The sequence below is a fragment of the Notamacropus eugenii genome, chromosome 3 (genome assembly GCF_028372415.1).
Source record: "Notamacropus eugenii isolate mMacEug1 chromosome 3, mMacEug1.pri_v2, whole genome shotgun sequence".
NCBI classification, from domain to species: Eukaryota; Metazoa; Chordata; class Mammalia; order Diprotodontia; family Macropodidae; genus Notamacropus; species Notamacropus eugenii.
Genome location: NC_092874.1, coordinates 300680826 through 300702183, shown reverse-complemented (window position 1 = coordinate 300702183; position 21358 = coordinate 300680826). Strand labels below are relative to the sequence as shown.

At 48.7% G+C, this 21358-nt stretch overlaps 2 protein-coding genes across 4 annotated transcripts; one reads left to right on the top strand and one right to left on the bottom strand.

Moving 5' to 3' along the window:
• Positions 1–332: 332 nt before the first annotated feature.
• Positions 333–11055, bottom strand: LOC140534802 (uncharacterized). 3 transcript variants are annotated; one of them, XM_072656286.1, is made up of 3 exons: positions 10651–10984; positions 2762–3020; positions 333–2539 (listed from the first exon to the last, which is right to left on the bottom strand). In XM_072656286.1, exons 1-3 carry the CDS (start codon positions 10861–10863, stop codon positions 417–419), a joined length of 2595 nt encoding a protein of 864 aa, XP_072512387.1. In that variant the 5' UTR covers positions 10864–10984; the 3' UTR covers positions 333–416. The 3 variants fall into 3 exon arrangements, with proteins under 3 accessions (XP_072512387.1, XP_072512388.1, XP_072512386.1); XM_072656287.1 differs by having other exon boundaries at positions 2792–3020; XM_072656285.1 differs by having other exon boundaries at positions 333–3020; positions 10651–11055.
• Positions 11056–16657: 5602 nt separating this feature from the next.
• SNU13 (small nuclear ribonucleoprotein 13) lies at positions 16658–20549 on the top strand. The gene is made up of 3 exons (XM_072656284.1): positions 16658–16902; positions 19032–19152; positions 20142–20549. The coding sequence occupies exons 1-3, from the start codon at positions 16900–16902 to the stop codon at positions 20402–20404; spliced, it is 387 nt and encodes a 128-aa protein (XP_072512385.1). The 5' UTR covers positions 16658–16899; the 3' UTR covers positions 20405–20549.
• The last annotated feature ends 809 nt before the right edge of the window (positions 20550–21358 follow it).

Sequence of the window (21358 nt, the reverse complement as noted above, 5' to 3'; positions counted from 1 at the left end):
TAAGTCTCCCCAGCTCTGTGTCCCCACCCTCCTCCAAATATCAGCTTATCAATCTTCTTTCCTGACTCCTACAGTTAAGTATGCTGTTCTCAATAACATGGGATCTCATCAGAGAAGCAGTAGAGGGTTTAGAATCAGGAGACCTGGATTTGAAGCCTAGTTTTTGTGGCCTTGAGTATGTTGCTTGGCTTCTCAGGGAAGGGGAGTAGGTAATTTCCCTATCTGTAAAATGAGGGCCTTGGCTCAGATGACCTCTGAGAGCCTTTCTGGTTCTAAGTCTATGAACCCCTAAGGCCCCTCGAGTCTGGAGGAAAAACCCACAAGTCAGAAAAGCCTGAAAAAGCAACTTTTACTAGAGGCTTTGTCAAGAGCAGGGAACAGCAGGCATTCTCTGGTGCAAGGTCTGAATTTAGGGCCTATTTGTTGAAGTTGAGCCGGGTTAGAAGACCTCTCAGTCGCTTCACCCAGCTGGATTTGGTAGGTATTTGTTCACTCTGAGTGGTCTGTGCTGATGATTCCCCTGTCCCATTATCACAAAAGGATCCATCTGAAGATAGAGAGTCTCTTTCCAAGTCCACAGAAGCGTAGCCCCTGGTGAATCCTCTGTGGTCAGACCCTTTGGCCTCTTCTGTGTCCCAAGATCTCCCAGGGAGACCAGCTTGGGATATTTCTGAGCTCCCAATCCCACTTAAGTCAGGATCCTCCTGGCATTGCTTGTGGTTAGAGACAGAAGTTGCTGAGCTGGCTTGCCTTGGGGACCAGAGCATCTTGTTCATAAAGGCTGTCCCCAGTCTCAGAGCTACAGCTCGTAAAGGTCCTTTGGTCCTGCCTGGGGAATTGGAGGAAGCCCCTGGCTCAGGCATCTTGCCTCCCTGAGACCAAAAAATCCTTTTTCTTTGTTCTGGCAAGAGGTGAGCTTCTGAGCTGTGGCTCTGTGGGGTGTCCCCACCAGAATCACTTATGTTCTGCAGTTGAGAGGCTGAAGGCATTGACCAGTGACACACCATTGCCCAGGGCAGAGCCTGGCTGTCTTGGAAGACCTTTGGGTTCAGCTCCTTTTTGCAGGGATCTTGGGGCCAAGGCATCATGCCGGCCCCAGCACCTGGGCTCCCTAGTTTCTCAAAGACTTCATGGTCTGAGTTAGAAGGGCCCGGCATTGGCTCCGAGCTGCTCCCCCTGTTTCTAGGAAATGCCTCCTCTGCAGCCTCCTGACTATCCTTCCACTTCCTGGCCTTGGCAGATGGGGAATCTCTGGTGCTGAATCCTATCTGCTCCCCAGGGGTACCTCCATAGGCACAGTCTACAGTGACTGGCAGCATGGCCCGAGACAGAGCCTCATCGCAGAGATCTTGCAGCTCCCAGAGGTTTGGGGACTGTTTGGGCCCCTTAGCTCCATCAAGGCTGATGGAGAGGCCCCTCGTGTCTGGACAGCCTGGGTCATTTTTCCCTTTCTTCTTTCTGGGTGGCACAGGCAGCTCCTGGGCTTCTTTCTCTTGGCATTTGAGTCTTTCCTTGAATTGGATAACTGGCTGTAGCACAGGGTCAGCGGTGCCATTGGCAGCCTTTGGGAGGTTCAAACCTCGGCAGGCGGGGTGTCCCCCTGCCATGCAGCTGCTTTGGGTGGCCGTCTCTCCCAGGGTAGGCTTACTTTCTTGTATCCTTGACTCTTCCTTCTTGGTCTCCTCCTCTTCTGTGCTGGAACACTGCATGCCAGCATCAGAAGGTGAGGAGGGCCCCATCAGCTGAAACAGCCACTCGGACTCCTGGATCCTCCGGGGGAGACCCCACTTCAGGTGCGCGATTTTACGTCTCATGAGAGATTCCAGAAGGAGCCGGGAGCTCTTCTTTAGGGTTGGCTGCTTTGGGGGCATGACGTGAGTCGAAGTAATCTCCTTGGAATCAGTATCTGAGGGTAGTGCAGCACAGTCACTGTCTTCTAGGGGTATAGCTAAAAGGGGAAGAGGATTCAGAGTCTGACTTTCTTGACTCCACCCTGGGAGAGGTGTATCGTGGTGACTGAGCTCCAGGGCAGTGCCCCCAGCTTGACCACACTGGTGTTGATGCTGACCTGACACGAGACCAGTGCCACCTCCTGCCCCATTCCCCCTTCCAGGGAAGTCCTCATGGATGTCTTGAAGACTTTCCTTTCTTCCAGGGGACTGGAGACCCTCCCATATTCGGACTAGTGGCTGTGTCAGAGGAGTGGTGTCAGAGGACCCCTCAGTAGCCTCCAGTTCCTGTTCTGAGGCTTGTGAGGCAGTGTCTTCCAAAGCTGGACCCCATGGAAAGCTGGAGTCTTTGTAGGTGGGACTTTCCCCTCCCAAGCAATTGGTTTGAGAACCAACCTCTGAGACATCATCACCGGCAAGCAGCCCCTCTTCCACTCCCAAGGCCTGGGTCGTCAGTGTGTCTTCATCCCTGGCCAGCTGTTGGTGGTCTCTCTCTGGTTCCTGTGCCTCTGGCTCTTCCACAAGCTGATCTACAAGCATGCGGGGTCCTTCTCCAGGCAGCAGAGAGTGACAAGGCGTCGTCTCAGGAGCTGATGGGGAATCAGAAAGCGAGATTTCCTTCAGGACCGGGAGAGGTGCTGGGAGGATGACAGGCATTCTCTCTAGGGCCTGCTCCATCCAGCCCGGCCCCTCCAGCACTTGGGACTGGGGGACCTTGCAGAGAAGATGAGCCTGGATATTGCAGAGCCCCCAAGCAAACTGCCAGCCCCCCAGGACATGGAGCTCCTTATGGTGCTCCTCCAGACACCTACAGGTGCTCGGAAAGAGTGGGGAGCAGATACCGGGCTCGCCAGATTTCTCAAGGCCTGTGTGTCCAGACAGCTGGGAGAGCAGGAACTGGGCCCAGGATTCCCGGAGCTTCTGGGGTGGTCCCCACTTTTGCCGGTGGACTAACTTCTGGACATGAATTTCCAGGCGCTTTTGGGTGCAGGGACAGATGGAGAGCCCAGGAGATGGCACAGGGATGGCTAAGCGGTACCAGGGAGGCACTGCCCACTTCAGCAGTGACACCTATGGGACAGAGAAGGAAGATAGCATCAGGACCAGAGTGGGTTTGTCATGGCCTCTTCCCCATGTCCTAACCTCCCACAGAACCTAACATCTAGCAGAACCCTCTAGGAGCCCGACTTTCCCACACACTAGCTGTGTGACCTCGGAGAAGCCTCTCCCCGCTCTAAACCTGTTTCCTCAACTATAAAAGTCAGCTAAAAGATCCCTGAAGACTGCTAGCTCTCAATCCTACTGTCTCTCTGATTTATCTCTGTAACAGTGCATGTCAGTCAGCCCTCCTCTGTTTCCACAATCCCTGCTGGGTCTTATTACTACCTTTCTTGACTGCAGATCTTCTCCACTCTTTGTCTGCTCTAGTCTGTGAGAAGTCCCATTTCCATAGTTTGCAAAGCACTTTTCTCACAACCCTGTGGTGCAGATAAATATAATCCCCATTTTCCAGATGAGGAAATCCTTCCGTAGCACACACATTCATCCTTTCTAGCACCAAGTCTCCATTATTTTCATGTTCTAGCCCCTTTCACTCCCCACCCCACCATGGGACCCTACCTCTAGTGGGTTCTCAGTATCTTTGGACTTGGTGACATGGTTGGGCAGGGAAGAATCCATGAACAAGCTTTTAGTAATGACTTTCTATATGCCAGGTAGCCCTGCACTAGGCACTGAGGATCCAAAGACAAAAATAGTCCCTGCCTTCCAGGAGCTTACCTTCTGTGGTGGGAGACATGGATACATGTAAGTGTGTACAATGTCAACATGAAATAATCTGGCAGATGAAATATTAGCAACCACAGAGAGTGGGAAAGGCCTCAGGGATAAGGTGATGCTTTAACTGAGCTTTGAAGGAAGCTCAGGATTCTAAGAGATGGAGGTGAGACGGGAGGGACATTTCAGGTATGGAGGACAAGACTGTGCAAAGTTGTCTTGCTGGGAAATGGAATGCCCAATGTGAGGACTCGCAAGAAAGCCCATTGGGCTAAAGCACAGAATGCTCAAAGTTGGGTGGAGTGCTATAGGCCCAGAAACATAGACTGGGTTCTAGATTTTGAGAGGTTTAAATGCTAAGCAGAGGTCTCCAGTGCCTAGAAGAGGACTGGAACATTTAATAAATGTTTGTTGACCAACTGAACCTAGAGGTAATAGGGAACCAGTGGAATTTATTGAGAAGGGCAAGTGACATGGGCAGATGTTTGCCTTAAGACAATCACTATGGCAGCTGAGGATGGACTAAAGGAGCCCAGAGAGGCCTATTACAGCGATCCAGGTTAAAGGTAATTTAGGAGAAAAGGCAGAGACTTGCCTGAGCTCTACAAAATTCCCTTTCAAATAACTTTAAAATAATGCCTCCAAATGAATTCTGGAGCAGAACCAGCCTCAAAAGGATGGGGTGAAACAATTTTCCAGACCAAAACAATTTAAAAGGTCAGCAGAAAGGTCTATCATCCTACTAGGTGAGAGAGGAGCGCAGCACAGATAATGCCTGTCAATACAGCAGCAAAGCTCTAGGCCCCTGCTCCCTCCATAGCAAGCCTTGGGGGCAACTGAATCAGTAGCTTCTGTAGCTCTCAGCCTATCGACAGGAAGGGGGTTATACAACTGATCAGAAGGAGATTAAAGGGGACACTTTACTGGCATTGGATGCAGGACTCTGTTGCATTGCCTATACTTGGATCCAGGTTGCAGTCCTGGGTCACAGCCCTGGGGTGAGAACTCTGACACATCAGAGCTTGTAACCAAAGGGGTAGGGACACTGGTCACAGTTGCAGGGTGGAAAAGAATGATTGTGGTCTCTCACAGATCAGAGTAGAGGCCAAGACAGTAGTAAACACACCTCTCGTTAAATCATACCACCTTAGAAGAACTGAAAACTTACAATTCCCAAAACTAGCTCTGAAAACAGCCACATGAAAAACCTTAATGAGACAGTGCCCCCACCCACCCAAGGAGCAGAACCCAACTTTAGCATAAAGTTCAAAGTCAAGAAATTGGCTGGAACAATGGGCAAACAGCAGCAGCAAAAAATGCCATAGAAAGTTACTATGGTGTCAGGAAAGATCAAAAACATAACTCAGAAGAAGACAAAGTCAAAACTGCTACATCCAAAGCCTCAAAGAAAAATGTGAATTGGACACAAGCCCCAAAAGAATTCCTGGAAGCACTCAGAAAGGATTTTAAAAATCAAATAACAGAGGTATAGGAAAAATTGGGAAAAGAAATGAGAGTGATGCAAGAAAATCAGGAAAAAAAGAATCAACAACTTGGTTAAAAAAATACTAAAGAAAATAATTCCTTAAAAATTAGAATTGGGCAAGTGGAAGCTAATGACTCCAAGAGACATCAAGAAACAAAGAAAATCAAAAGACTAAAAAAATAGAATCCCATTGGAAAAAGAACTGACTTGGAAAATAGATACAAAAGAGATAATTTAAGAATTATTGGACGGCCTGAAAGCCATGATTTAAAAAAAAAAAAGTCTAAACATTATCTTTCAAGAAATTATCAAGGAAAACTGCCCTGATATTCTAGAACCAGAGAGTAAAATAGAAATGGAAAAAATCTACTAATTACCTCCTAAAATATATCACCAAATAAAAACTTCAAGGAATATTGTGACCAAATTCCAGAGATCCCAAGTCAAGGAGAAAATATTGCAAGCAGCCAGAAAGAAGTCAGAGATCATGGAGCCACAGTCAGCATAACACAAAATTTAGCAGTTTCTACATTAAAGGATAAGAGGGCTTGGAATTCTGGAGAGCAAAAGAGCTAGGATTACAACCAAGAATCGTCTATCCAGCAAAACTGAGTATTATCCTTCAGGGGGAAAAATGGATATTCAATGAGATAAAGGAGTTTCAAGAATTCCTGATGAAAAGACCAGAGCTGAATAGAACATTTGGTTTTGAAATACAAGACTGAAGTGCAATAAAGCATGGTAAACAGGAAAGAGAAATCATAAGGGATTCAATAAGGTTTAACTATTTACATTCCAAGATGGGAAGATGATACTTCCAAGTCCTAAGAGCTTTATCATTATTAGAGAGAAAGAGTATACATGGACAGAGGACATGGGTGTGAGTTGAAAATGATGGGATGATATCTAAAAAAATTAAGGGGTGAAAAAGAGGAATATACTGGGAGAAGGGGGAAGGCAGAAGTAGAATGGAAAATTATCTCATGTAAAAGAGGAGCAAAAGAGCTTGTACAGTGGAGGGGAAGATGGAGGACCTGGGGGAAGAGTGCTTGAACCTTACTCTCATTGGAAATGACTCAAAGAGACAATAACACACATACTCAGTTGGATATAGAAATCTATCTTACCCTATAGAGAGGACGAGGTTAAGAGAGCGGGTTGATAGAAGGGAGAGTAGATTGGGGGAGGCTTTAGTTAAAAGCAAAACGCTTTTGAGGATGGACAGGGTAGAAAGGGAGAGAGAAAAGGGTACCTGGGTGGGGATTGGATACAGAGAAATACAGAGTTATTAATCATAACTAAAAAAATTTCTACAGTAAATTTCTCTGATAAAGGCCTCATTTCTCAAATATATAGAGAACTGAGTCAGACTTATAAGACTATAAGTCTTTCTCCAGTTGATAAAGGGTCAAAGAATGGGGAGTTTTCAGATGAAGAAATCAAAGCTATCTATAGTCATATAAAAAATGCTCTAAATCACTATTGATTAGAGAAATAAAAATTAAAACAATTCTGAGGTACCACTCAACAGCTATTCAATTGGCTAATTTGACAGAAAAGAAGGAAAATGACAAAATGTTGAAGATGTGGGAGAGTTGGAACATTAATTCATTGTTGTGGAGCTGTGAGCTGATCCAACCATTCTGGAGAGCAATTTGGAACTATGCCCAAAAGGCTACAAAAATGCGCATCCATACCCTTTGACTAACAATACCACTGCTAAATCTGTATCCAAAAACATTTTTTTAAAAAAGGGAAAAGGATCTATATGTACACAAATATTGATAGCAGCTCTTTTTATCATGACAAAGAATTGGAGATTGAGAGGATGCTATAAATTGGGGAATGACTGAATAAGTTGTGGTTTATTATTGTGATGGAATACTATTTTGCTATAAGAAATGATGAGCATGATGCTCTCAGAAAAACCTGGAAAGATTTACATGAACTGATTCAAAGTGAAATGATCAGAACCAGAACACTATATACAGTAATGGCAACATACCCAACTGTGAATGACTTAGCAATTCTCAGCAATACAATGATCCAAGACAGTTTTGAAGGACTTATGACGAAAAATGCTATCCACCTCCAGAGAAAGAACTGATGGAGTCTGAATGCAGATTGAAGCAGACTTTTTCTTTATTTTCTTTTGGGAATTATTTTTTTGGTCTATGCTTTCTTTCACAACATGACTAATATGGAAATATTCTTTGCATGACTACACTGTATATAACCTTTATCAAATTGTTTGCCTTCTAAAGAGTGGTAGGGGGAAAGAATTTGAAAATCAAAAAAAAGTATTTCAAAATTTATTTTTTCATGTACTTGGGGAAAAATAATTATTTTTAAAGGGTAATGAGGAAGCTTAAAGACCTTTGACTCCACATACTCAGTTTATGAGACATACACTTGGGACTGGTTAGCAGCACCTTTTCCTTTTTTTTTTTTTTTACTTCATCAATGCCTTTTTAACAAAATATAAAAATAATATTTATACTATTGTTTCCTAACTCACTTCCTAAGAATCCTCCCCTCTTCCCCACAACCTTGATTGCTTCTGGTCATAATGAAAAACAGTTAAGCAAACTAAACATGATCTGGAATTGCAGATCTTGCTTAAAAGGAGACTTTGGAGTCCAACTCCTTCTTTATGCAAATGAGGAAGTTGAGGCCCAGAAAAAAAGTGAAGCTACTTCCCTGCTGTCATCAGAGAATTTTTCTAGTTTGGCTCTGTTGCCACAATTTGTTTGAGACAGCAAGTCCCATCAGTAGCTGGAGCCTGAAGAATTTAGCTGAGACGCCAAACTTTAGCTCCATTGATTAACTAATGGGTTACTGATGAGAGAATTTCTGACTCAGCTTTACTACCTTCATTCACTTAAGCATGTCAAGTAACAAATGGTAGCACTGATGTTAATGGTTAGTCTGCAAATTTCAGCTTTATCCCTGGTGTTTACTGACCAGTTTATAAGTTTACCTGATGTAAGTCTTTCTCTTTTCCTCTCTGTTCTTTGATATATAAATCTTTACCTTCATCTTTTACCCTCTGTACAACTCTGCTGTGATCACCCTACCTAGGTAACTAAAATCTATATAAGCAGCAGTGGGCTGCTCAGGGCCCACTGTGGGTCTTTGCTGAGCACATCGTAAATCAGTTATTAAAATGTTCCTGCTTGTCCCTAAGTAGGATTGGCCTCAGTACCTATAGGTGAAGCGTTGGACAATTTTTATGTTATATGCAACATAAAGTTGACAGGTTAAAATAATGATAATGTTTTCTTAAGCAAGATAACTTTTTTAAGTAATCAGTGTCAAGTAATGGAATAGGGCATCTTGAGTAAAGTTCAACCAGAGGATTGTTTGGAGGGAGTGAGGATCTTTAAGCTAGAGAAGAAAGGCTTTAGAGAATGACTATATAACTGCACCACAGAGGTCATCTGGTACAGCCCCTACTTGAAGTATGAATAGACTCATGAGGTAGGTGCTGCTACCATCCTCATTTTACAGATGAGGAAACTGAGGCTGGCAGAAGTGAAGTGACTTGCCAAGAGTCACATACCTAGTAAGTGTTAAAGGTCAGTTTTGAACTTGGGTCTTCCTGACTCCAGGCCTGTTACTTTGTGCCCTACGTTGTCCCCTAGCTACCTGCATATTCTACTTTGGGACAATGCTAATTGTTAGGATTTACTTCCCATTTTCTTTGCTCTTTTCTCTGTCTCACAGTATTTTCCATCTTTTCCAAACACCTCCTCTGATCACTGTAGCCCAGAGGTTCCCAAACTTATTTGGCCTACTGCCCCCTTTTAAAAAAAATTACTCAGCACTCCCCTGGAAATCTACTTTTTTTAACCCTTGGGTACTGCCTTTTGACTGAGTCTAAGTTTTACAGAACAAATCCTTTTCTTAAGCCGATTTGTTCTGTGAAGTTTGGATTTAGTCAAAGGGCTACACTTGAAGATCTAGAGGGCCTCATGTAGCCTGAAGGCTACAGGTTCCCCACCCTGGCTATAGCCTGTCCAGTAGTTTGCATTCCCACTAGGAAAGAGGATGGCCTGTCCTTAGAGGACCCAAAGACCTTTGATTCTCAAAACTCCAGCACCCTCCTAGAAGATAAAGGGGTGGAAGGAAAGGCAGAGAGGTAGAAGTGCTTATACGCAGGACTCTGAGGAGGGACAGGGCCTTTGGAGGCAGCACCATGTGATGAAAGGACAGTGACCACAATAGGAGAGAAGCCCACTCCCTGATGTTGGCATCCTGGACAAAGGCCTGATTGTCCTTCCCCTGATTGTAACCAACGTTCCCTGACCCACATGCTCTCTGGAGAGTCCACTGGCCTTCCTTCTAGAGAACTAAACCTGCATGTGATGTGCTCTGTCTAGCTGCCAGCCTTCTTTTCAAGACTAAATTATCAGGGAATAATAGGTCAGATAGGCATGAACCAGTGGTAAATAACAACCATCAACCAGTCTTTCATAAGGGGGTATTTAAAGGAGTCAAGGGAATGATGAGAGCCAGAGGAGTTCAGACCATATCAAAGATCTCAATGACTCATTAATCATCAGCCTTCTTTAATGCGATGTTAAAGGAACAAGAAGGGGCAATTGAGTGGCAGAGTGGATAGAATACCAGGTCTAGAGTCAGGAAGACCCGAATTCAGATCTGACCTCAGACACTACTAGCTGTGTGGCCCTGGGCAAATCACTTAATGCCTATCTCATCTCTAAAATGGAAACACTGAAGAAGGAAATGGCAAATGACTCCAGTGCTTTGCCAAGAAAAAGACACAGATGAGTAAACATTTCATGAGACCACAGGACCTTGAGTTGCAAGGGACTTCAGACATCATCAGGTCCATCCCCATCATTCTGCATCTCAGGAATGTAAGGCCTATCAAGGAACAAGGACCTTGGCCCCCCAGTTTGGTAGGAACTTCTGGAACCATTCCAGGCTAATTCCTCATTTTTATGTGAGGAAAATGAGGCCAGAGATGCTAAGTGACTTCCTCCAGCTCACATAGTTGGATCCCAAATCTAGACCTGGAATGTACCAAAGAGACGATCTCGTCCAACCTCCTCCCCATTTTAGAGAAGAAGAAACTGAGACCCAGAAAAACAAAGTGACCTGTAGGCATACTGTGTGGGGAGAGGAGATCAGGATCTGTAAAGGTATTTGGAGACTTTTCATTAGATAGAGAAGGACCAAGGCTACCAGCTGGGCCCTGTGGCTCCCAAGGCTGGACTCTTCTTGCCTGGGCCCCTAGAGTAAGTGCCTGCTGACCAGCTTCCTCCTCTAGAGGCTTCTCTTTAAGTCAGGAGCCTGCAGACCCATTCTCTGCATCAAAGAAGATGCTGAGGATTGCAAAGAAAATTAACTATGATGAAGTAAATATGTCATCTTTTCCCTGGTCCAAGTTCACAGGTTCTCTCAGTTCCTCACCTCGGGGCCCTTCTTCTTGGTGGCCGGGTTCTTGGGGCCCCTGAACCTCTGCCGAATTTGCCAGAACAGGAAGAGGCAAAGGATGAAGAGGTTGCCGCAGCAGCGGGGGTCTCCGCAACCACAGCCATCCGTCAGGAGGCCCTGTACAGGCTCCCACGACTTGCCCCAAAAGCGTCCAAACAGTGCACAGATGCCCAATAGCGGCAGCAACATTGGGCACTCTCAAGGGCCAGGGCCTGAGCCAAGGTGGGCGATGGTGTGGCAGAGGAAGGGGCAGAAAGGAGGTGTTAACAGCTTGCTCCTGGGTGCTCAGGCTTCACATGGGGTCATCACTGCCTCATAGAAGCCCAGGTTACTGAGGCTACCTCACAAAGGGGCTGCCCGCCTCAGCCCCTGACTGGTTGTCTGGTGGGGCCTCAGTGGGGCCTGCCTGGAGACTTTTTTCCAAATGAGGGCAAAGAATTCTTCTGAGGAACCCATTTTCAAATATTGCTGATGGCCCAAGAGCAGTGGGACAACTCAGGCACCACACTGGGGCATTTGGAGGCCCAGTCCATTAGGAAAGGCCCTGAAATGTACCAGAAAAGCCCTAAACTCAGAGGCAAAAAATGAAGGCCCAAATCCATTCTCTGCTGCCCTTGAGCACCTGGAGTCATTACCTTAGGAAGCTGAGCTTTCCCCTCTGGTAAAATGAGGGCCCTGAAGCCGACTGCCCCAAAGTCTCTTGCTGAGGCCTTCCCAGTTCTGACAGTCACTCTTAGCTGTTCTGAAGTCTGACACGTCACTCTCAGCTTCAGTAGTCTACATTCTTTCTTCCTGTGTTCTAAACTCTCTTGCAGCTCTGACATCCTAAATCTTAGGTCCCTCCCGCCATTCTAGCCTGGAAGGTTCCTCCCATCCCTAATCCACCATTCAAGGCCCCCCTGCTATCATGCTCTGTCCTGAAGTTGCTCCTGACTCTGTTGGTCCATGTTCTAAAGTCCTGACTCTGACTTTCCAAGTTCTAGGGTCCCTTCTACCTCTAAATTCAATGAACACTGCCTTGTGCAGAATTCCTGCATGTGACCCTTGGATGGGGGAGGGAAGGGAAAGCCCACTTAATGCCCCAGGAGCTTAAATTCCTGTGATCTACAATAGGGATAATACTCCCTTGGTTCTCTGGGTATTTTGCTGTCCCCTAGGAGGCAGCCAGAGCAAAGGCCACTTAATAGATGCTTCTGGTAGACTGATGCTTTCCACAGCTCAGGCCCACACAGCCACTGTGTTTAGAAATCTGCTTTTCTTTGTTCTCTGAACACCAGGCATTGGCCAAAGAAAGGTCCTTTTCCTGGCTATTAGGGTGGTGGAGCAGGGGATCCAGCACAAGCTATAGACCCAAGAAATTGCACTGCAGATTCTTACTAGCTGTGGGATTCTGGGCAAGTCACTAGCTTGTCTCTGTAACCACTGTGTGCCTAAGTTTTCTTATCTGTAAAATGGGAATAATAATACCACCTGCCTCACAGGGTTGTTGTGAGAATCAAATGAGACAATGTTTGGCATAGAGTAAGTGCTATGGGAGTGTTTGCTAGTATTGTTATAACCTTGTTTTTATTTGGTCTGGGCAGCTGGATGAGGTAGTGGATAGAGCACTAGGCCTGGAGTCAGGAAGACTTGACTTGACTTGACTCGTCTGACCTCAGACCCTTCCTAGCTGGGTGGCCCTGGGCAAGTCACTTCACCCTGTTTGTCTCAGTTTCCTTACCTGTAAAATGAGCTGGAGAAGGAGACGGCAAACCACTCTAGTATCTCTGCCAAGAAAATCCCAGTGGGGTCAGGAAGAGTCAGACATGACTGAAAGATGAGCCAACAACAGATTTATTTGGTCTGTGCTTTTTGTTGCCTGGGCAAGATGTATATGGCTCCTAGGCTTTGGAGATGTTGCTTGTGGAAGGAGTTGAATGTCTGGGATCTTGCCCACTGCTCTCCAAGGCAGACTAGGACTCCTGCCCTGAGGGGAGCAGAAGGGCTCTGAAGCTGGCCACTGTTCTGCAGGCTCTGAGAGGGCATTGGACCAGAAGAACCTTATCAATTTGCCCCTCTAAACTCTGCTGGTCAAGGGGCACAGTTTTTAGGTTCAGAACAAAAAAGTCATTTCCTTGGACTAGCATGTCCTTAGCTTCCTTGCCTCCCTACCACATGGTGTTACCCAAAAGACCATCGCAAGTGTAAATCAGAGAAGTTACATAGCTTCGAATATAACAGAAAATGCACGAGGGAATGAGCTCTTTAGATGGGAGTGAGATGAGTGAGATGAGGTCTGGCTCTGCCAGGACAAAGGCCCTGATCTCTCTGAGGCTAGAACTCCCTGAAGGCCTCTCACTAGGGCAAGGGGCATGCTGAGAAACCAGCTTCCCCAAGTGTCTTTCACTTCCAAAGTCTTTTTTCTTTCTTTCTTTCTTTTGTTTTTTCTAAGTGTTTACTGGTGTCTTCTCACATCATCATAGTTATCCGACAGATCTCTCCCACAGAGCCATGCCACATAACAAATAGTATTTTTAGAGGAAAAATTATTACCACAACTGATGGTATATTGTGTCAACTTGAAAGTTTGGTTAAAGGAGGCAAACAGACTAGGTGGCATATAAATTCATATTGTTTATTCCCTTAAAGCTAGCCAAAGCTAGCGAACATGTATGTATGAGGAGCCAGAATGTGAATTCTGACTGACTGATAAACGAATGACCAGCCTTAAGAACAATCGCAATCTCAAGATGTCTATGTCCCTTGGATGTATGGTCTCCATACATGTAACCATACCATGAGAAAGGAAGTTTCTTAGTTGAATAAGTCATAAATACAAATTGACAATTGACAAAGTAGTGTCAATTACAATCCCAGGATATGTGTTTCCCTTGGATACCAAGATAATAGAAGCCTTGCTATTCTGGTTGCTGGCATCCTGTCCTTAATGGTCACAAACAGGAAGAATGCTCCTTGTCAGCCTTATCTGGTCCTAAAGTTGCTGACGCAGGAAAGGGCATTTTTAGAGCAAAGCAAAGCACGTCTATTTGATTAGTTCAGGCTTTGGCCCTTATGGGGCCAAATGATCTGAAATGATTATCAGTTGAAAAAGTTTGAAAATACGTGCAAGTCTGCCTTTCTTTCCCCATGTGTCTGTGATTCATCCCAAAGAGGATGGGTCTCGCATGATTCTCTGAGAAGGACTGGCTTTCTTCTCCAAAACTCATGAGCCAGTGGGCTCTTTCTGCATCACCAAAGGAAGCTCAGTCAGAGTCATCTGCATAAGAAATGCCTGGCCACTTGTATCCCAGCACTTGGCCCTGTGCTGCCTGGCAGATACTTGATGGATTGATGTCTTCAGTTCAAACTCTAAATCTAAGACCCTATGAATGAATGAACCAATCAGTCAGTGAGCATTTATTAAGTACTAAGTGACAAAACTAAGTGCCAAAACGCTGGAGATTCCAGGCATTTGCCTGGTGCACAAAGGACATCTATACTAGGTGCTAGATTCTGGGTATGCAGAGAAAAAGACATCGCTTTCAACTCCCTTTTTACAGAGGAGAAAACTGAGGCCTGGAGAGGCCAGGTGATCTGTCCAAGGTCACACAACTTTTAGGTAGGCAGGGTTCCATTCTATTCCACTGGTATTCATTGAGAGCTTGCTGGTTGCAGAGGGCCCTGGGCCAGGCTTTGGGGCAAAGGCTGAAGGAGCTGAAAAACAGCCTCAAGAGAAGCCACTAGAAGTGGCAAAGTCTCAGAACCCAGTGGGGCAGGAGGGCAGCTATGGTGGCTGGTGAGGAAGCATCTGTCTCAAACCTCCACCAGTTTTCTTTTTAAAAAACAAAACCTAAAGGGGTTTAGTGATGCCTTTGGTTTTTAAAGTTAGTCATTTCAGTATCTAACCCTGGCCTCCCCTCTGAGTGTTCCTTGAAACTGAACTCTCTCTTGTGACAAAGACTTAAGAGTTTGGCTCCAGTAGCTAGTGTCCATTCTGATAAAACAGGCCACATTCTCCATTTAGAGTCACCAGGTGGAGCTGCCATTTATGGTGTTCTTTTGGTTCTGCTATTATTAGTCTGTGAAATCCTAGGCAGTCCCTCCCCTCCACCTCTCTGAGCCTTGGCTTCCCTATCTGTACACTGAGGGAGTCTGACTCCTTCAGGAGTTCTTAGCCTTTTCTGTGTCGTGGCCTTCTTGAAAGTTAGGGACAGCTGAGTGGCCCAGGGGATAGAGCACCAAGCCTGGAGTCAGGAAGACTCAGACACTTCCTAGCTGTGTGACCCTGGGCAGATCATCTCAAACGCCTCTGTTTCCTCCTCTGTAAAATGAGCTGGAGAAGGAAGTGGCAAATCACTCCAGTATCTGTGCCAAGAAACCCCCAACGGGGTCAGGAAGAGTCAGACATGACTGCAAAGACAGAACTCCTTAGGCATTCTGGTGAAACCTATGAACCACTCTCAGAATCATGTTCTTACGTGCATACAATAAAATACTTAAAATAAGGAAGGAAAATAATTATATTCAAGTCAAGAAGCATTTTTATAGTGTCTACTATAAAATATACAGTGTCAGGGACTGGGGGTTATGCATGGAGATATACAAAAGGACAAATAATTGTGACCCCTGCCCTCAAGGGTCTTACAGTCTAAAGGGTAAACGGTGGGGGGAATGTGTCAGCAACTGTGTGTGTGGGGGGGGCCAAAATCTTAAGGGCAGTAAAACGATTACAATTTAAAGCCACACTAAGACTATTGGAACACGTACCCAAACAAGATTCCCACTGGTTAAATCGGACTTCATCCCCAGAGGGAGGCATGACCTTTAAGGGGAGTCGAGCAAACCTTGCAGGAGGTGAAATTTAGCTGACCTGAAGGCATGGGGAAGCCTGGAAGCCCAGACTTGGAAGCAGGGAAATACTGCTGAGGCACTGGGGACAGCGAGTGGAAAAGCATGGAGGGGGGAAATGGGGGTCTTGTTAAAGGAACCGCAAGGAGGCTGCTGCTGCATGGAAAGTTGTTAAAGTGTGTGTGTGTGGTGTGTGTGATGTGTGGTGTGTGATGTGTGTGTGGGGTGTGATGTGTGTGTGTGTGTGGTGTGTGATGTGTGTGATGTGTGTGGTGTGTGTGTGCGTGTGTGCCTGCGTATGTGTGTGTGTGGTGTGTGTGTGTGTGGGGGGTGATGTGTGTGGGGTGTGTGTGATGTGTGTGGTGGGTGTGTGCGTGTGTGATGTATGTGTGGTGTGTGATGTGTGTGTGTGTGTGGTGTGTGATGTGTGTGGGGTGTGTGTGATGTGTGTGATGTGTGTGGGGTGTGTGTGCGTGTGTGCCTGCGTATGTGTGTGTGTGGTGTGTGTGTGTGTGGGGGGTGATGTGTGTGTGGTGTGTGATGTGTGTGTGGGGTGTGTGTGATGTGTGTGGTGGGTGTGTGCGTGTGTGATGTATGTGTGGTGTGTGTGGTGTGTGTGATGTGTGTGTGGTGTGTGATGTGTGTGGGGTGTGTGTGATGTGTGTGATGTGTGTGGGGTGTGTGTGCGTGTGTGCCTGCGTATGTGTGTGTGTGGTGTGTGTGTGTGGGGGGGGGGTGATGTGTGTGGGGTGTGTGTGATGTGTGTGGTGTGTGTGTGCGTCTGCGTATGTGTGTGTCTGCGTATGTGTGTGTCTGCGTATGTGTGTGTGTGGGGGGGTGATGTGTGTGGGGTGTGTGTGATGTGTGCAGTGTGTGTGATGTGTGTGGTGTGTGTGTGCGTGTGTGCGTCTGCGTATGTGTGTGTGTGTGCGTGTGTCTGCGTGTGTGTGCGGTGTGTGTGCGTGTTCCCGGCCCCCGGTTAAGACCCCCTGGCCTAGGGACCTCGACGATCCTTTCCGACTTTGATCCTGCAGCCCGGGGGTCTCTGCGGAAAGCAGGTGCCGCCCCGAGGCCCAGAGCGCCGGCTCCAGGCTGGAGCGATCGCACCGCCGAGAGACGCACCCGTAGTACCACGACCCGGAGATTTCTCCCAAGGTTAAGGAGCCGAGTCCCCAGGCAGCGCACGGAGACGTCCGGCGGCAGGGGCGGAGGGAGGGGCGGAGGGAGGGGCGGGCCCAAGGGTTCCGGGCGTGGCTCCGCCCCCTTTCCCAGCAGCCTCCTCCCCCGGCCCCCAGCGGGGCCTTTTCCACTCCAGGCATCCTCCGTGAAGCTTTCGGGCCGAGAGGACTCGTCCTGCTCCCGCGATCCCAGCGCTCTTCCGACTGCAGGATCGCCAGGATGGTGAGTGATCCGGGCCCGAGGGGCTGGGGGGCGCGGGAGGCGCTGCGGGGCCCGGGCGGAGCCCTGGAAGTGGAAGCCTTTCCGGCGGCCGCTGTCGGAGGCGGGGCGGCTGCGAGCTCGAGGCTGGGGAAGTGGAAACATTGTATCCTCTGCCGGGCTCCCGGCCTTGTGGGGGTGGGGCGGAGGCTGTGAGAGTGGAGACTCTGCGTTCCGTGCTCCGCTCTCCGCCGCGCCCGCCCGGAGGAGACGCCTCGTGGAGTCGGGGCGCGGTGGCGGCCCTGGGGAGCAGAGGCCGAGCCTCGGCGAGTCCACGTGGGAGCGAGGCGGGAAGAGCCGGCCGGGGCGGAGGAGGCGGCTTCCAGTGGTCTCAGTTTACCCCGAGCACGTGGCGAAGCGTGGCCGGAGGCGGCCGCCCCCCGCAGTGTCGGCTTGAGGTCCGTAGGCAGCGGCGGGGTGAAAGGAGAGGGCCCGGGCGTGGGGCACCACGGTCCGAGTCCGGAAGTGATAGTAAATAAGTAGTGCGGCCCCGCTGGTCCGCCACGAGCAGCCGAGAGCCCGGCGTCCCTGGCGGCCCTGGGGGGCAGCCCTGGGCCCGAGGGAGGCACGTGGCAGGACCGGGGACCCCCGCGGATCCATCGTGCGAGGAGCCTGAACGCGGCCGAGGCTCGTGGAGCCCTGGGCAGGTCAGCGCCCACGGGCGGACGCTTGTCCTTGCGTGGAGAGCCTCCGTGGTTTGCCCAGGGCACCCTCCCTGTCCGGAGCCGGTGCCTAGGAGGCTGAGGACCCGGAGGGTTGTGGCGGGCTCCGAGGGTCAGCCGGGGCAGGAGCAGTAGGGAGCCCCTGAGGATGTCCGAGCAGGGAGGGAACCTGTGCCCTACGGGGCACATCCCGGAGCGATGGAAGGAGAGGAGCTGTTGGAGCTGCCTGGACCCCTGACTGGCCAAGCTGTGGGAGCAGGGAGGAGGCCGACTGGGAGGGGAAAGTGGAACTGGTCCAAAGGGCTGGAGAAGGGGTCCTGGAATGGACAGCATGGCTCTGAAGCTGAGCACGCTTGATGACTTTCCTAGACAGAACGAAGGTGTTGGACTAGATCATTGCCAAGGGCATTTCTGACTCCCAAATCTAGGAGGAATTGGGTCACAGCCCTGGCTTCCCTCATCCCCCCAGCCTCAGTTTCCTCATCTGTAAACCACGTCTTCTCAAGGATGGCAGTTTAAGGTTTTGTCTTTGCTTTCTTGTCGATTGGGGGTCCTTATTAAGGAAGGTTCTGGACTAAGGTTTGAGGGCCTCCTTGGGCCCCAGGAAGCAGGAGTTAGTCACTCTTGAGAGAAGGTGGAAAGGCATTCTGATCCCAGATCTTGGCCCCTACAGCTGGTGGTATTCTGGGTGAAGCATTCAATGCTGTCACCCATGAATGATGATTCTTTGGGACTTAGGCTGCTCCAGCTGGATGGAGAGCTGGCACTGAGCTCCATCCTCTTCCAGAGTCTAGGGCTTTCCCCACCAGGACAGGGCACCCTTTGACCCTTGGGCATTCAGGATTTGCTTCATTCTGTTGTGCTGTTCTTCAGACTGCCCCACTGGGGCCTGTCTCCCCCTAGGGGGTGGGGAATAGTCTTGGAGAAGGTCTTAGCTCTCTGCCTTCCCAAGTGGCGTTTGGGAAATGCTGTTGATTCCAATTGCTGAGTAAGCACTTCTCCCACTGATTAGTAGCATCCTTGTCCTAGGCTGGGGACTGGAATGGAAGAGGGAATTGGTCCCTGCACCAAAGGGGCTAGCTCTTTACCTATTGGAAACACAAAGTCAACACAGTAGATGTGCTTAGCACCTGGCCAATCAGGCTGGGCTTCTTGGAGGAGGTGCCATAAGGGAGCTGAGAGACTGTCCTCCAGGGACCAGAGCTGGCATGGCAGGAGGAGAATGCTTTGCCAACCTAAAAGCCCTCTAGAAATGCCAGCTGCTCTGATTATACCATCAGGAACCCTGATGGGCAGGGGGAGGGAATCACCTGGGCACAGGGTATACCCAGAAGGTCCTACCTTGCTTCCTCACTAGATGCTTCCCTGGCCCTTGAACTGTAAATTGCTGCTAATGAAGCCTTGACCCCCAATTCTCCTCCCCTTTCCTAGACTGAGGCTGAAGTAAACCCAAAAGCTTACCCGTTGGCTGATGCCCAGCTCACCAAAAAGCTTCTGGACCTGGTACAGCAATCCTGTAACTACAAGCAGCTCCGAAAGGGCGCCAATGAAGGTGAGGAGCTGGCTGGCATATGCCACTGGCCTTCCTGCTTGGTGGGGGTGGGGCAGGGGAGGGATCGGGCTGAGACTGGAGGTGAGGGAAAGCACGATGAAGGAATGAGCATCTGGGCAGAGCTCTGGGGATGCAAAGCAAGGCCGCCCCTGCCCTCAAGAAGCTCCTGTTCTGAGGAGTGGGTTGACACCCAGAGCTCTGCCCATCAGGGGACAGGCCTTCAGGAACTTTAGGGTATGGTAGGGGCGAACTAATTACTCCAGTGTTGTTTCTGATTCCGCTGACAAGTCTTGGAGTGCTTCTCGTAGGCCTGAAGGAGTGAGTGATTGGGTAGGGCATTTCTCACCCATTTCCTAATTTAGTCCTTAAGAGAGGGAAGAGGTCTGAAGTTCAGGGTTCAGAGCCCAGCTTGGCTCTTCCTTTGACTATTCTGTGTGACCTCTCCCATATCAGAGGGTCATAGAGCGGGTCCAAGCCTCCCATTTTTTATAGATGATGCAACGAAGGCCCAGAGAGGTTAAGTCAGCCTGCTGGTGATGGGAGGCAGAGATTGGGCCTCAGTTGCTGGCCCCCCATTCAGCTCTGGCTTCCATAGCCAAGTCTCTGGGTCATTGGCCCTTCCTTTTTCTATAAAATGACCTCATTGGGGCCTTCCCCTTTTTTGTATCGCGGGCCCTTTTGGGGACCTGATGAAGCTGATGGGCCAGTCCTTCTCAGAATAGTGTTTTTAAACATCTGGAGAAAATGCTAGACTTCATGGAGAGAGGTTAGTGAAAATGAAAGTGTCTTTCTTTTCCTCATTCAAGTTTGTGGACCTGGGATTCAGAAACCCAGCTGGACCAAGCAGCCCCTTTATCCCAGTAAGTAGGAAGGCTGCACTTGAAACAGGGAGCCCCCGTGATTGGAAGGGGCTTGGTCCAGCCAGCTCATCCTCCTCACTGCTTGGAGGGGCTTCGTCCTTCTCATGCTTCTTCCCTTTTCTTCCTCAGCCACTAAGACCCTCAACAGAGGTATTTCCGAGTTCATCGTGATGGCTGCCGATGCAGAGCCCCTGGAGATCATCCTCCACCTCCCACTGTTGTGTGAGGACAAGAACGTCCCCTACGTGTTTGTGCGTTCCAAGCAGGCACTGGGGCGGGCTTGTGGTGTCTCCCGCCCTGTCATTGCCTGCTCCGTCACCATCAAGGAAGGCTCCCAGCTGAAGCCCCAGATTCAGTCCGTCCAGCAGTCAATCGAGAGACTCCTAGTCTGAGCCTGCCCCACTGGCTCCACTGTCTGTAGGGCTCGGCTAGCAATCTGACCTGGGAGGGCTGTGATCATGTGGATTGTAGGGAGAGGGTGGCAGCAGAGACTGTTTCTCAGGTGACTTTCAATGTTAAACATTTTTATGGCTGGTAGAACTGGTTGGCTGTTTTTTTTTCTTTCACTCTCCTTTTCCCTGTTCTTGAAGCTTCTTTTTGTGGTGGTCATTTCTGCAGGCCCTGGGGTCACAGAGAGCTTGACCTTAGGGTGGATGGGGGAGGGAAGGAAGGTCCATGTTCACAGTTGTCCCCAGCAGCCACCACATGTTACCTACAGAGGAGTGACAGCTACCATGGCACTCCTTCCTGGCTGTGTCTGGCATACATTCCCTTCCTCCGTTACCAAGAATATACAGAAACCAGACCATCTTCCACCAAGGTGCTTGTCTTGCACCTCAGCAGGCTGGACCAGTTTCATAACAGTTATAGGGATTTTAAGTCTCCAATTTACCTTCCCACAGCTGTGGGCACAGTCCTGGCGTTGGCCTAGATTGTGACCCAGACCTGGAGTCTCAGGAGTGCAAGGGTCCTTCCGTTCTCTCTCAGCCTTACTTCCTAACAACCTTCTATATTCTACATCCCTGAATCTAAATCAGATTTTAGAATTTTTTTTTTACAGTGCTACATTTTAAAAATTAAGTCATTTTTAAATCCATGAAACGAAATGTGGAGAATCACTTAGACAACTATTGAAATGCAAATGTGAATGTTTTTTCAGAAGTTCAGAATTCCTGATTCAGGTCATTACAGCCTCTTGGAGAAGCCACTTCTGGGCTTGAATTGTCTGTCTGGGAACACTCATCTCACAGATGGGCCTTGCAGTGCAGGTGCAGCAAGCCCAGGGTACAAAAGACAAAGGGGCAGGAAGGGAATCACCCCCATAAGACTAGGCCTGTGCTTCCAGT

What these genes read in the sequence shown, in the direction of transcription:
- LOC140534802 (XM_072656285.1), bottom strand. Translation starts at nt 10,863, where the DNA reads ATGTTGCTGCCGCTATTGGGCATCTGTGCACTGTTTGGACGCTTTTGG. An exon ending in CCAAGAAGAAGGGCCCCGAG is followed by an intron (nt 3,021 to 10,650) that starts GTGAGGAACTGA and finishes TCTGTCCCATAG; the next exon opens with GTGTCACTGCTGAAGTGGGC.
- SNU13 (XM_072656284.1), top strand. An exon ending in CCGAAAGGGCGCCAATGAAG is followed by an intron (nt 19,153 to 20,141) that starts GTGAGGAGCTGG and finishes TTTCTTCCTCAG; the next exon opens with CCACTAAGACCCTCAACAGA.